The sequence below is a fragment of the Gracilinanus agilis genome, chromosome 1 (assembly GCF_016433145.1).
Source record: "Gracilinanus agilis isolate LMUSP501 chromosome 1, AgileGrace, whole genome shotgun sequence".
NCBI classification, from domain to species: domain Eukaryota; kingdom Metazoa; phylum Chordata; class Mammalia; order Didelphimorphia; family Didelphidae; genus Gracilinanus; species Gracilinanus agilis.
The window spans coordinates 801,201,153-801,215,416 of NC_058130.1; the positions used below are offsets into that span (position 1 = coordinate 801,201,153).

Consider the following 14,264-nt stretch of genomic DNA (forward strand, 5'->3'; position numbering starts at 1 on the left):
CGGCCAGGTCCGCCCTCTGGCGGCTCCTCTCGGAGGCGTCTGCTCCACGCAGGCAGGGCCAGAACCGGAGCAGAGAAGGCGGGACCAGCCGGACCAACCCTGCTTCCACCCAGCGGCTCCCGGATCCTCCCTCCCTAGACGCCCACTCCGCCCCCCACCCCACCCCCGCCTTCTGAGCAGAGGCTCATGGGAAGTAACCCCCTTCCGCCTCCCTGACGCGTTGACGAACCGCGCCGCCTTCTCAGCCGGCGCAGGTATAACGTCTCTAGAGGGAGGTCCCACCCACCCCTTCCTCGCCTATTGGCCGAAGGCTGCAGCGTAGCAGCCAATGGGCGCGGGCTTTGTTGACGGGCTCCCGCGGTCGCCTTTGCTCTCACTTCTGCGCCTGCGCGAGAGGAGCCGGCGCGCGACCTAGCGGTTGTCAAGAAAGCCAGGTGGGTGGAAGGAGGGGGTGCAAGTGCCTGGGGTTCCCCAGTAGGCCTCAGTTTCCTTCCGTGTCTAACTGGGCCTCGCCCCCGTCACGTTAGGCCCCGCCCCAGTCCTGGTCCAGTGGTCAGACTCCCTCCGCAGCCCCGCCCCCTTCCTGAGTTTCCCCTCGGGGTTCCAGGGAAGGGAGAAGGTGTGTCCGGCCCCCGCTCTTCTCAAGGGCCCTGGCGGGGAGTGGGGTGGCTTCTGGAGGCCGGAGAACCCCACTGCCCCGGCCCTTGGGCCATCCTGTCCCGTCTCCGCCTCAGCCTCGGGCTCCCCGCTCTGGGGTGGCTCAGGCTGCAGAAGGAAGGCCTTTGGGGGGCCGGGTGGGGGGTGGGGGTGGGGCTGTGGAGAGGGAAGAGGGGGAGGGGAGCCTTAGCTCTCCTTGGCTCGCAGGTGTGACCTCGTGCTGGAGTGGGGGATGAGCCCTAGGGCCGGCGCTGCCACAGCTCGAGAAGATGGTGAGTCCCGCGGGGGGAGGTCCTTGTAGGCCTTCCTGCTCCCTCTGGGCCGCTCTTGCCAGCAACGCGTCCACACCCCGCCACCATCCCAGTGGCTGCCCCCATTTCCCTGCTGGGGATCTGCCCAGCACTTTGCCCACTCTGACCCCGACCAGGGTGCTGGCGGGCCTCTGGCTGAATGCTGGGGCCTCTGGGGGGCCTCTGGCCTGGCAGAGGTGGCCAGGCCCCCCCACTGGCGCTGCTCTTCCCAGATCCGCATCGCAGCCTTGAATGCCAGCTCCACTGTGGAGGATGACCACGAGGGAACCTTCAAAAGCCACAAGTCACAGACCAAGGAGGCCCAGGTAAGGCGCAAGGGCCCAGGGCAGGCGTGGCCTCGGGGGCTCCGGCCTGCCACTGGGCCGCCCCCAGCCTCTGTGTGTGGCTTGGCAGGAGGCGGAGGCTTTCTCCTTGTACCACAAAGCCCTGGACCTGCAGAAGCATGACCGGTGTGAGGAGTCGGAGAGAGCCTACCAGGAGCTGCTGGACACCCGCCTGCTGCGGGAGGTGAGCCCGGCACCTTCCCCACCCATGGGCGGCAGGCCGGCAGTGGCGAGGGCGGGCACAGCTTTAAAGGACAGTTGCCTGTTGCTCTGCAGCACCCCAACAGTGCCCCCCTTTGCCAGGGGATGGGGTGAGATGGCGCCTCAGCTCAGGCTGTCTCCTTTGTATTTCTCAGGGGTTGGGATGACCAGTAGCTGGGAGTTCTTCCTTTGGAAACAGTCTCTTCCCTGCCATTGGGGTGTGACAGGCATTTAGTTTCGACCAGTTGACTCCATTCCTCCAGTGTCCTAGAAATGAGACCTTTAGGGGGCAACGAGATGGCTCAGTAGGCTGAGAGCCAGGCCCAGAGACGAAAGGTCCTGGGTTCAAATCTGGCCTCAGACACTTCCCAGCTATGTGACCCTGGGCAAGTCACTTCACCCCTATGGCCTAGCTCAGTGATGGCAAACCTGTGGCATGGCAAAGGGGGGCACTGTTGGGGTGCTCCTACACAAAAACTGACAATGTAGTAGGGCGGTGATGGGCAACCTTTTGAGCTTGGTGTGTCAAAATTTGCCAAAAAACTTGAGCATAACTCGGGTGGTGTAACACTTTGTGTAGGAGCCATGTACTGCTGAAAAGATGGTATATTCCTTTCTATTTCCACTCATTTCTCTCCAGAGATTTCTTAGTTCTAACTTTTCTAAGATTTCATTAATCTCCTTTACTTTTTTTTCTTGTTTATTTTTTGGTTTGATTTATCTAGATCTGAAAGTGGGGAAGATGTGGTCCCTCACAAATATAGATTAACTGTCTAATTCTTCTTGAGGTTCATTTAATTTCTCCTTTAAAAATTTAGAGGCTGTGCCGTTTGGTGTATATGTGTTTAGAACTGAATTTAGAATATTACTTATTATTTATAGTACCTTTTAGCAAGCTGTATCTTCCTTATCTGTTTTAATCAGATCTATTTTTGCTTTAGTTTGTTTTTTTTTTAACCCTTGTACTTCGGTGTACTGGCTCCTAGGTGGAAGAGTGGTCAGGGTGGGCAATGGGGGCCAAGTGACTTGCCCAGGGTCACACAGCTGGGAAGTGGCTGAGGGCAGGTTTGAACCCAGGACCTCCTGTCTCTAGGCCTGTCTCTCACTCCACTGAGCTACCCAGCGGCCCCCTTTTGCTTTAGTTTTATCTGAGGTTATGATTGCTACTCTTGGCTTTTTTTTACTTCAGATGATGCACAATAAATTCTGCTCCCTCCTGCCTTTGTTTTGTGTGCGCCTCCCTGCCTCAAATGTGTTTCTTGTAAACAACATGTAGTAGGATTTGTGGAGGTGGAAAATTTGCTACCCCTGAGCTAAATTCCCAGCATCCTTTTAAGTACATCCTCATTTGACATACATGAGCTTGGGAGATAATTTTGACTGAGGCCCACCCACAGGGCTCTTTTTTAGGAGCTTGAGCTTTGCTTTGGTTAAGGTGTGCCGGGTGTGGGTCTCTGGCTCTGTGCTCTGCTCACTTCACTGAAGGAATCCTTTCCCTTCTTTTTACTGTCTCTGTTTTACTGTAATAAAGCCACTAAAAAGCTACTAACAGCCTCATAATTTAAATTGTAATTATTATAATTGTTGGCAACCACAAAGGTATACACAATCTGGTCTCCTCTCTCCCTTCTCCTTTCGGGAAACCTTTCAGAGTTTTTCTAGACTCATTGCTTACCCCTGCCCACCAGGAGAGCTGGGCAGCAAGGTCTCTGCCACACAGAGGCTGTTCCTGCTGCTGCTTGAACCAAAGGGGACTGCCCCCTAATTGGTTTTGTTCTCGATTCCTTTTTTGTTTCCTTATCCTCACTTTGTTGTATCTTCCCTGTGTAAATATTGTATATACTTTAATTATGTTTAAAATGATCCACTGGGGAGACTGGTCTCCCAAAGGATCATGGGGGAATGTAGAGGTGGAAAATTTGCTACCCCTGAGCTAAATTCCCAGCATCCTTTTAAGTACGTCCTCATTTGACGTACAGGGACTCGGGAGATGAATTTGGCTGCGACCCACGCCGCAGGGCTCTTTTTTAGGAGCTTGAGCTTTGCTTTGGTTAAGGTGTGCCGGGTGTGGGTCTCTGGCTCTGTGCTCTGCTCACTTCACTGAAGGAATCCTTTTCATTCTTTTTACTGTCTCTATCTTGCTGTAATAAAGCCACTAAAAAGCTACTAACAGCCTCATAATTTAAATTGTAATTATTACAGATTCTGGTTTTTAATCCACTTTGCTGTCTGCTTCTGATTTACGGATGAGTGCGTCCCATTCCCATTCACAGTTCCCAGCTGTGTAGGCCCCTCCATCTTATTGTCAAGTAATTTTTTAATGTGTGCTGCAAAGTTTGTTAAAAAAATTTTTTTAGTCGTGATCTGAAAAGGATACATTTGATAATTCTGCTTTTCTGCATTTGTTTGTGAGGTTTTTAATGCCCTGATATATGCTCAGTTTTTGTGAAGGTGCCGCGTACCATTGAGAAAAAGGTATATTCCTTTATATTCCCATTGAGGATTCTTGAGAGAGGTCAGTCATCTAACTTCTGAATTTTCATTCAGCTCTTTAGCTTCTTTCTTGTTTATTTGACGTCTGTTTTTGAAGGGAGCAGTTGAGGCTCCCCACTGGCATAGTTTTACTGTTGTCCCCAAGGAATACATTTAAAAATGTGGCTGCTTTTCCACTTGGTGCATCTGAATTTCCTACTGATGTGGATTTATCGTCTCTTGTTCCTCTTCACAAAATGGAGCTTCCCTGCTTATCCCTGCCTTTACTTGGTCTGAGGTCGTGACCGCCTCCCCGCCTTTCTCGAATCTGCTCTGACATCTTCCCTTCACCTTGTGTCCAGCGTGTTTCTCGGAAGCCACGTGTTGTTCTGTTGGCTTTCCTGTCCATTCGCTTCTCTGGGAGAGCTCAGCCTATTCCTAGTCGCCGTTTGGGGTGTTTTCCTCCATCTTCTTCTCTTCTCTTTCTCCTTTTTCTTCCCTTTATCCTGTCTCTCCTCCAAAGGCTTTTGTTTCTCCTAATGGCCTGCTTTAATGGATCCTCCTTCCATACCCAGCTGTGTGCGGATGAGCACGTTCAGATGAGAGCGGCCCGAGGGTCACCCCCTCCCTCCAGCTAGTTCCTCTCCCTTCCCCCTTGTATGAACTTTTTCTTTGAAAAACCGTTTGCTGTTTGTGCCCTTTGTTGGCCCTCTCTCGGGGCAGCCCTTTCCTCCACTCTCCGTCTGCCGAGGCCCTTGGATGAGATCCGACGGGCTTCCTGTAAGCAGGGAGCAGCTTAGGCTCAGCGTGTTCCTGCCATTTCCCTTCCTTTCGGCCTTGCTCCGGAGCTCCGTTGGGATGGTGGCTCTTCTGTCCCGCTCTGGCCTTTGCATTTCTTTTTCACCCTGAAGGGACGATGCTCAGTTTTGCTGGCTGGGTTATTCTTAAAAAAAAAAAAAGTAAGCCTAACCTTCTGTCTTAGAATTGACATGGTACCTCACTTCTGAGGCAGAAGAGCCTTTGGGCTTAAGTGACTTGTCCAGGGTCACCCAGCTAGGAGGCGTGTGAGGCCACGTTGGAACCCGGGACCTCCCGTCTCCGGGCCTGGCTCGGCTCACTCGGCCGCCGAGCGGTGCCGACACAGGCTCTTGTAGCCACCGTTCTCAAGCATTCACCTGGATCCGGCCCCCAACGAGGAAAACGAGCCCCTGCTAACAAACGGGGCCACGCCGTCCGTCCGAGGGACCTTCAGGGCTCCCACAGGCTTGGCCACATGCTCGGCCCTGACGGGGGGCCTCATTTGTCCGGCCACTTGGGGGCACTCACGATCCACATTCTACAGTGGAAGAAACTGAGGCAGGCCGAAGTGCCCTCAGCCAGTTGTTTGAGGCTGGATTTGAACTCGGGTCTTGTTCCTATGGCGAGGCCCGGTGCCCAGGGAAGGTGGTCACCGCCTCACGGGTGGGAGAGAGCCGTCCATCATCCCTTCAGATGAGGAGGCGGGTTCTGGGCCTTCCTCACCCCCAGGACAAGGCGTCAGCCCGGGAGGCCTGGCCGCACTGTGTGAGAGGTCCGGGGGTGACCCTGAGACCGTCCCTGCCGTGCGTGCTGCCTGCCAAAGCAGATCCGGCTCGTCCGGGCCCCCCGGGACGGGCTCTGCCATGCTTCTGGGGTGCCCGGCTGGCTCTGCCTTGTTTCCCGTCGGTGGCGCTGTCGGGGCGGGGGACAAGCGGCTCTTTGAGGTGACTGACTGGGCCGGCTCCTGGCGCACACCCCAGGGCAGCAGGGCCCCTGGAGGTGGGAGCCGAGGCCCAGAGCGGAGGCCCCGGCGTCGTGTGGGTCTCTGGCGCCCCGCTGGGGTCCACGCCGGCCTTTTTCCTCTTTCCAGGGTCTCTTTGGGCCGAGCTCCCGAATGCTTTCCCCGTGGCCGGCCCCCGTGGCTGTGTGTCTGTCCCTTTTCTGCCATCCCCTTGGGTCAGCGTGGCCAGCCGGAGGGGCTTGGGGTGCCCAGTGACTCGGAGCCTTCCCTGCCCTCCCCACAGCTCGGATTTCCGGCCCGAGAAGGGGCTCTTCGCCTCCGAGCACTCCTTGGCCGGGCGGCGGCCCTCGTCCCCGCAGCCGGCCATCTGCACACAAACGGGAACTTCCGGGGCCGCCGCAGCGAGCTCGAGGCAGCGGGTGGGGAGTCCGGACCTCGGGCCCCTCCAGGGGGTCTCGCCGCCGCCGCCGCCGCCGCCTCTGTCTCACGCAGCCCTCAGCTCGGCCCCTCCCCGGACACCCAGACGCAGGGCGGCGGGGACACGGAGACAGACGGACAGAGAGCCCGGGGCACCGGGACTGGGGGGGTCGTTCGTCCGGCCTCGTGCTCGCCTCTGACCGTGTCGCTCGCCTTTTCAGGCCGTCCTGTCCGGCGACGAGCGGGAGGGCTTGAAGCACCCGGGGCTGATGCTCAAGTACTCCACCTACAAGAACCTGGCCCAGCTGGCCGCCCAGCGCGACGACCTGGAGACCGCCATGGAGTTCTACTTGGAGGTGACGGGGGGCCCCCACTGGGCGGACCTGGCCGTCTCACCTCCCCGAGCTCCCCTGGCGCGGGGGAAGAAGGCCGGGAGAGCCTCCCTGCCCCATCTCTTCCCAGAGCCCTCATTTTGTCCTCGGAGAGCAGCGAGAAGGGACGTCTCCCCCAGCCCCAGCCCAGCCCCTCACGGCCTCTGGGGGGCCCCCCTCCCTCGGCGGAGACGGCCCGGGGGGCCCGAGGCCGGGGCTGTTTTCTGTAGTGCCTCTCCCAGCCCGAATAGGGCCGTGCTGCTGCTCGCACGTGTTCCCGCTCACCGCCCGGACGAGCCGGCTGGCCTCCCTTCTCCAGCGGTCCGGCAGCTCCTTTTAGGAAGGGGCTGCAGGGCCCGCTGCCCTTCCCCTGCTTCTCCCCTGCGGGCTGGGCTCCCCTCCCTGTCCCGGCCGGACGTCCAGCAGACGGACCTCACACTCTGCGAATCTGCCTCCTCTCCCACTGGGCGGGCAGTGCTCTCCCCCCAGCCCTCACCCAGTGTGGCGCCTCTGCGGCGTCTCTCCTCGACCTCCCCAGATTCCACCTGGCCAGGGTCTCCCCTCCCTTCCTCAGGAAGCGCTGCCTGACCCGCCTTCCCGGGTGCCCTCGAGGGTGAGGCCGTAAGAGCCCCCCCGGCGCTGCCCCTGGACCCGTGCGGGCCTCCCCGTGTGTGGAGAGCCTCCTTTCCCCAGGCTCTGGGGACGTGCTGGGCCCCGGGGCAGCCGCCGGCCTCACACGTGCTTTCCAGGCGGTGATGCTGGACTCGACGGACGTGAACCTTTGGTACAAGATTGGCCGCGTGGCCCTGAGGCTGGTGCGCATCCCGCTGGCTCGCCACGCTTTCGAGGAGGGTCTGCGCTGCAATCCGGACCACTGGCCCTGCCTGGACAACCTCATCACTGTCCTGTACACGCTCAGCGACTACACCAGTGAGTCCGGCCCCGAGCCGGCGATGGCCCGAGCTCGGCAGCCCCCACGGGCCGGATGCCCGTCCCCTTTGGACCTTTGGTCTGAGTGAGGCCGGGGCATCCCTGTGGGCGCCCCTGCCTGCTCTGCCCGCTCCGCTTCGTCCCCGGCGCTGCCCTCGGGCCCTGCCTTCGTTAGCCCTTAATCCCGGCTCGGCCCTTTGCCTCTGCTCCGGCTCTCGTGGCTTTGGGGCTCCCCTTTGAGATGGCTGGGAGAATGTTGGAGAAAACGGGGGGGCTCCGAGGTGACTGCTAGGAAGGGGGGGAGGCCCTCGGCTTCTGTGGCTGCGGAACTCTGAGGCTCCCCGGGCACCCCTGTTTGTTTGGGGTGTCTTCAGCTCCGCGCCTTTGCCTTTGGTCCCATCAGGTGGCTCAGAGCAATGGGGGACGCCGCCTGAGGGGGATCGGGGCCCGGCTGGGCCTCCTGGGCCGTGCGGGCCTCACCCCCTCCCCGTCTTCTCTGCCTCTCCCAGCCGGCCTGTACTTCATCTGCAAAGCCCTGGAGAAGGACTGCCGGTACAGCAAGGGGCTCGTGCTGAAGGAGCGCATCTTCCAGGAGCAGCCCTGCCTGCGCAAGGACTCCCTGCGCATGTTCCTCAAATGGTACCTCTGGCCCCCTCCCCGCGCCTGCCCGCTGGTGCATTCGCCCCCACGCCTGGCCTTTGCACCAAAACCCCCGCTTTTGCCCCTTCCCTCCCCCACCAAGGCCAGGACGGCTCCCAGGAGGGTTCCTGGCCGGCTCTGGGCGGGCACGAGCTGCTTCTCGTCTCCCGGCTGGTCGTCTTCCCTGTGTCGTCGCGGTTCTTGGGTGGAGGGTGCTCCTGGCTCTGCCCGCTTCCCGGGCATCCCCCTCCTCCTCTCCTCTGGCACGGGAGATGGGCACCCCCTCAGCTTGCAACTTTTTACCGCCATGAAAAGCGCCCTTAGGACATCCGTCCGTCCTTAGAGTTTGTCTTTGGGAGCTAAGAGTTGGCCTGAATCAAGAAGACTCCTATTCCCGAGTTCAAATCCAGCCGCAGGCGCTGGCTGTATGACCCTGAGTGAGTCTCTTCACCTGTTTACCTCGGTTTCCTCAGCTGTCAAGTGAACAAGGAAATGGCAAAGCACTCTGGGGTCTTTGCCAAGAACACCGCACGTGGGCTCACAGAGAGGCGGACACGCACGCTTGTTTGTTCTGCTTAGGGCTGTTCCCTGAATCCACCCTCCCTGTCATTGCCCAGCCCCTTCTCCCCTTCCCTCTTTCCGTTCTCCTCTTCGGGCCGTCCCAGGCTCCCTCCGGAGCTCCAGGGCCCCACGCAGCGTCTTCCCCGCGTCACAGGCTGTGCCCTTCCTTCGTTCGGGCGAATTCCAGAGCCCTGAAATCATTTGTGGGGAGTTTGATTGGTCCGGCCCGAATTCATTCAGAAGAGTCGGATTTGGGCTCCATCAGCTCAGCCTCGCCGGGAGCCGAAGGTGTTCTTCCAGTCTTTGGGTCGAAGTCCTGCCATGGCCTCGGGAGGCCGCCTCTTCCCGGGGGCCTCGGTGGTCGCGGATGGAGACGCTCGTGTCGGCCGGGCGCCCACTCTGGGAGGCTTGCGGTTGTTTTAAGCAGGGCTTCGACTTCCTTTTTCTTCTCCTTTCTGGCCGTCACGGCGGCTTTCCTGGGAAGGCTTCTCGCTTGTTCCGGGTAGGGGGCGGCGCTTTCGCCACATGCTCCCTCCACGCCAGCTTCTCTCCTCGTTCCGGTAGGGACGGGGCTCGCGTTTTGTCGGAAGCCTTTTGGGCGGCGTCGAGAGGTCGGGATTTCGGGGCGTTTCCTTATCAGTAGGCCGGGCTCGTCGTGCCGCCATCGCGAGGCAGCTTTGCTTTCTGCTTTGAGCTCTGCGGCTTCGCGCACGTTGGCGGCTACTTGCCGCACTCTTGGAGATCAGCTGCTGGGGACGGCTGGCTCCGCTCCCGGTTCCGTTTCTCCTCCGGGCCGTCCAGGCACGCGCAGCTTTTCAGGTGCTCAGTCGTCCGTTCTGCTTTGTCGGCGTAGAACGTTGCGGGGCCACTCCTGATGGCCGCTTTCCTTTCCTCTTCACTGGCTGTCGGTTCACCCGTTTTTTAACGTCAAGCGAACGTTGATCTGTCGGGGCCCCCATCAAACCAGTTCTCTGCCTTTCTTAGGGTCGGCTCAGGCATTTTTTAGGCTCTCCTCTGCTTTCCAGGCTTTTCCGCTCTCGTAGCCGCTGCTCGGTCCTCCTCCGTCTGACCCGCGTAAGCGTTTAGGGAGAAGGGCTCCCCTCGGTCCAGCCTCGGCTGCCGTCCGGCCTTCTTGTTCTCCTTCTCCTTAATGAAGCGATCGTTTCGGGGACGCGTCCTGTGAGGTTAGACGACTTCGCTTCAGCTCATTGTCCGTCTTCCTTCGATTGTGGTTTTTAGGGTCCGAGCAGGGTACGTTTCCGTTTCCGCCCCGTTTCTCCAGAGGCCCGTCGGGGGCGTCTTTTTGGCTGGCTTTACCCCGGCCTGAGAAGAGAAGGTCGCGGCCCCCCCGGCAGTCTGCTCGCGTCTCTTTCCTCCTGTCCTTTTCTCCCTGCTCGTCCCCGCCCACACGAGGCCCACTCGTGCCCCTTTCCACAGTGTGTTCCCGGCTGATGCTGCCCGAGGCTCCTGGGGCCTCGATGCCCTCCCCTGGGGCTGGCGGCCGGCTGCCCTTTCTCTCTGGCCCCGAGCGCCGGGCTTTCTCTGAGCAGGCGAGTGGCCGCAGCCCGTCTGGGGCCCGTCCCCTGGCCCTGAGCCGTGGAGTCCGTCCTGCTCCTGCCCCGTGTGTCCTTCGCAAGGTCTGCCCAGGCCACACTTGGCTCTTCCGTGTGTGTGTCCCGATTGTCCACCCAAAGAGCCCCTCACAGGGGCTTCCCTGCGTGTTGGCTCGTCCTGTGGACTTGGCGTGAGGGTCAGCGTGGCTCTGCTTCTGGGGGCCGAGGGGCTTCCTGGCTGCTCCCTCGCCCGCTTTCAGGGCCTCACTGTGGCTGTCCTCTGCCCTGGGCCCTGGAGAGCCGGGACTGGCTTGGGCCTCCCTGTCAGGGCTGCCCAGGAGTGTTTGGAGGAGGTTTGGGGAGGGGGACTGCCCCGTCTGGTGACACTTTCTAGGCATTCGTGGCCCTCTCCTCTCCCGGATCCCCTCGTGCCTGGCTGCTGACAGCGCCTCGGTCCCCGTCCTCCCTGGGTCCCCCCGGTCGTGCCCTGCACCCTCCCATGGAGCGGGGCTCCTGTAGACCTTGGGAGCGCCTCCGGCCCGCTCCCTCCCTTCTTCCTCTCGGCCCCTGTTCTCCCTTGGCCTCTTGGTGCTTCGGGGGGCCCCTGGGACAGGAGGGGGGTCCAGGAAGCCCTGGGGAGGCACACAGTGTTCCAGGCCTGCTCTTGGAGGCGCACGGCCGTGCTCGGGGCTCTGCCGGACGCCAGGCCGTTTGGAGCGTGGGGCACCCTCTCCCCGAGGCCCCCCTCCGAGTGAGCCGGGGCCGGGCGGGCCCCCCGGAAACCTGGGAGGGGTCCCTGCCGGGCGGCCCCCAATCTTCCCTCTCTCTGCCTGGCTCCCAGCGACATGTCCATCCACGACGTGACCGTGAGCGCCGCGGAGACGCAGGCCATCCTGGACGAGGCGCTGGAGCTGCGCCGGAAGAGGCAGGCCCTGCTGGTGCGCGAGAAGGAGGCCGACCTCCGGCTCACCCAGCCCATCCCCTTCTTCACGTAGGTCCTTCCCGCCGGGGGGGTGGTCGGGCCTGGAGGGTGGCCCCGAGCGCAAGGAGCCTCGGAACCCGGGGCCGAGAAGAGCGAGCTTCGGCGCTCCCGGCTTCCCTCTGCTCTGACCAGGAGAGAGGCCTCGGGGCCCTCGACGGCCCGGCCAAATGGCGAGCGAGGGAGGCGGAGACGGCGTGGGGGGGCTCCCCACAGGGCCCTCGTTCGCCCCATTCTCTGGGAGGAGCCGCGACCCTCGCCGCCATCTCACTCCGGGCGTCTGTGGGCTTGGAGGACCTTGCTGGGGGCAGGGGGGTGGCCAGCGCGGTTGACCGTGCTGACCAGTGTCTGGGGCCCGGCGGTGCCCCCGGCCCTCCCCTGAGACCAGAAGGGGCAGGCGCCCCCCAGGGCCCCTCGAGCACCGGACCTGGCCGTCACGGGGCGCCGCCTGGGTCTGCCTCTCGCCGTGCAGATGGAAGTGCCTCGGGGAGAGCTTGCTGGCCACCTACGCCCACTTCACGTCGTGCGACCCCCCCCAGCCGAGCTTGGGCCGGAGGATCGAGCTCTCGGAGTACCGCGATCCGGCCCCGCGCGCCCTTCCCGAGCCCCCCGCCGCCGTCAGCGTCCCCCTCCCCCCGCCCGCCGCGGCCTCGGCGCCGGAGCCGCCCTTCCCCTATGCCAGCCTGGTGCCCAGCTTTTCTCTCCCGAACCAGAGCTTACTGGAGGCCGGAGCTCCTCTCGGTGAGTCGCGGCTGGGCCTCTGCTGGCGGAGGCGGCCGGGGGGCCGGGGGGGGCGCCCCGCTCTGGGAGGTGCACGCAGAGACCAGGGCGGAGGAGGAGCCAGGCCGGGGCTCCCCTTCCTCAGCTCGGGCTCCCGCCAAGGCTGTCCCTCTGCCTCGGCTGTGCAGGGGACGCCTCCGGCGGGGACAAGTCCAAGAAGGGCGTCAAGAGGAAGAGGCCGGCGGTGGAGGAGAGCGGGGAGACGGCCAAGAGGCGCTCGGCGCGAGTCCGCAACACCAAGTGCAAGAAGGAGGAGAAGGTCGACTTCCAGGAGCTGCTGCTGAAATTCCTGCCGCCAAGGTACCGGGCACGGGTGGCGGCGAGGCACGAGGGCCTCGGGGTCCCTCGCAGCCCCGGGAGGTCCCTGCGCCCACCCTCGGGGTCTTCCTGTCCTCGTCCAGCGCCGGGAGGCTGGGCCTGACCCAGGGGCGGCCACTGTGGCCTTGGGGCGAGCACGGGGGAGTGCCGGGCGCACGGCCAGGCTGGCCCGTGCCAAGGGGACCCTCCCCGTCCTTGGGCGTCAGCCAGGAACGGGCCGTCGTGAAAGCGCCTACTGCGTGCCGGCCCCGTGAGGAAGCCTCTCGGCCCGGGGGCAGCCCAGGGCCCCATCCCGTGGGGGAGACGTAGGCAGACTGCGGGTGTGTTCGGAGAAAGGGGCGTCGGGAGCGAAATGGAGGCGGCCTCTGCCGCGGCAGCCTGAGGCAGGCGGCCCCGAAACAGCTGCTCCCCCTTAGGGGCAGCCCCGAGGTGGCCGCCCGGCGCAGGCGGACGACAGGGAGGACGCGGGGCAGGGCTGGGCCCAGAGACGACGGGCCTCGCACGAAAGAAGCCCCGTCCGGGGTGACACCCTCCCCGAGAGGGCTCCCGGACTGGGAAGGACTGCGGGATGGCCGTCGGCCCCCCGAAATGGGACAACAAACCTCAGCCGGCAGCCAGGCAGCTCCTGAGCTGAGGCGTCCGGCGTCGGCCCGAGTTCCCTCAGGGGTACGGCGGGGAGTCCGTGCGCTGGAAGGCCCGGCCGGCTATGTGGACGCCTTGAGACCGGCCTCGGCCACGGCGGACTCGGAAACAGAGCCGTCGCCCGGCTGGCAGACCCTTTGGGGGAGAGTCCAAAAGGCAACATGGACTCCGAGGCCTCCCCTTCTCCCTCCGGACTGTGGCTCGGAGGCGAGCCGTGTGGCCGGCTCGGGCGCTCCTCGTCCCTCTGAAGTCTCACCACGAGGCACAACGCGCGGGCCCAGCTCGACCCTTTGGGCAGAGGCGGGGAGGCCGGGGGGTGCTTTCCCAGAGAAATACTGCTAATGAGCAATTCAAGTCAACGCTCATTTTCGACCGGCTCAGGTGGCTGGCGAGCCTGTCGCTCAAACACTGCCCCGGCTGCTAGTCCCACGCGCTGCCCCCCCAGACCCCAGGCAGCCAGGAGCCGACCTGCTGGCGAGGGCCTCGCGCACCCCCCGGGCTCAGGGTCAGCCGGCTAAGCAGAGGCCTGTGAAGGCCTCGCAGGGTGAATCGGGGAAGGGAGGAGCGGACCGAATGACGGGGATCTCCGCTCCCTTCTGTGCTCCTCCTCTCCGGGCCCAGAGGGCCTTCCCTGGGCTGGGGGAGGAGGGGGACGAGCCCCACTCTGAGGCCTGAAAGAGAGGGGCCGAGAGGCACCAGTATGGAGGCACTGAGCGCCGGGCTGGGGCCCTCTTCCTCGTAGGTTAAGAAAGCTGGACCCCGAGGAGGAGGAGGACGACCCCTTCGGGAACTACGAAGTGCAGTCAGAAATCAAGCAGGAGAACTTCCCCAGCGTGGGCGCCCCCAGGCTGTCCTTCGACTCCACCACGTTCATGGAATCGGGTAGGAGGCGGGGGGCCTGCTGGGCCTGCTGCTCCTCTTCTGTCCTCCGGGCTCGGCGTCCGGGTCCTTCAGCCGCTCTGTGGGCGGGCCCCGGCCCGGAGACCCCTCTTACAGCCTGCTTTCCCTTCAGAGCAACAGGACGTGCACGCCTTCCTTCTGGACAACATGCACAACGGCGGCCTGCTGGAGCTCATGATGAGGTACCTGAAGGTGATGAGCCTGCAGTTCCTGGTGAAGTGGCCCCCGGGCCTGGGCCAGGTGGTGCTCAGCATCTACGGCAGCTGGAGGAGGCACAGCAGCGGCCTGCCCAACCCTCTGCTTCGGGACTGCAGCAACCAGCACATCAAGGTAGGCCGGAGCCCGCCTCGCCTCCCTGCCTCTCGCCCTCTGCACCCCGATCCTTTCTCAGGCCGCTCCCCGAGGCGGTGGCCTCCCTTTCCAAAGATGGAAACTTAAAGAACTGACATCC

General features: G+C 62.6%; 1 protein-coding gene across 1 annotated transcript in view; it reads left to right on the plus strand.

The window, feature by feature from the left end:
• The window catches only part of LOC123230618 (calcineurin-binding protein cabin-1-like), a 43,091-nt gene that overhangs the window by 12,672 nt on the left and 16,155 nt on the right, over nt 1–14,264 (plus strand). The window contains exons 2-12 of the mRNA XM_044656748.1: nt 865–929; nt 1,143–1,273; nt 1,362–1,475; nt 6,362–6,496; nt 7,261–7,441; nt 7,951–8,080; nt 11,036–11,185; nt 11,646–11,914; nt 12,082–12,253; nt 13,656–13,795; nt 13,926–14,143. Coding sequence (XP_044512683.1) covers nt 865–929; nt 1,143–1,273; nt 1,362–1,475; nt 6,362–6,496; nt 7,261–7,441; nt 7,951–8,080; nt 11,036–11,185; nt 11,646–11,914; nt 12,082–12,253; nt 13,656–13,795; nt 13,926–14,143 — 1,705 coding nt within the window. The remainder of the gene's footprint in view (nt 1–864; nt 930–1,142; nt 1,274–1,361; nt 1,476–6,361; nt 6,497–7,260; nt 7,442–7,950; nt 8,081–11,035; nt 11,186–11,645; nt 11,915–12,081; nt 12,254–13,655; nt 13,796–13,925; nt 14,144–14,264) is intronic.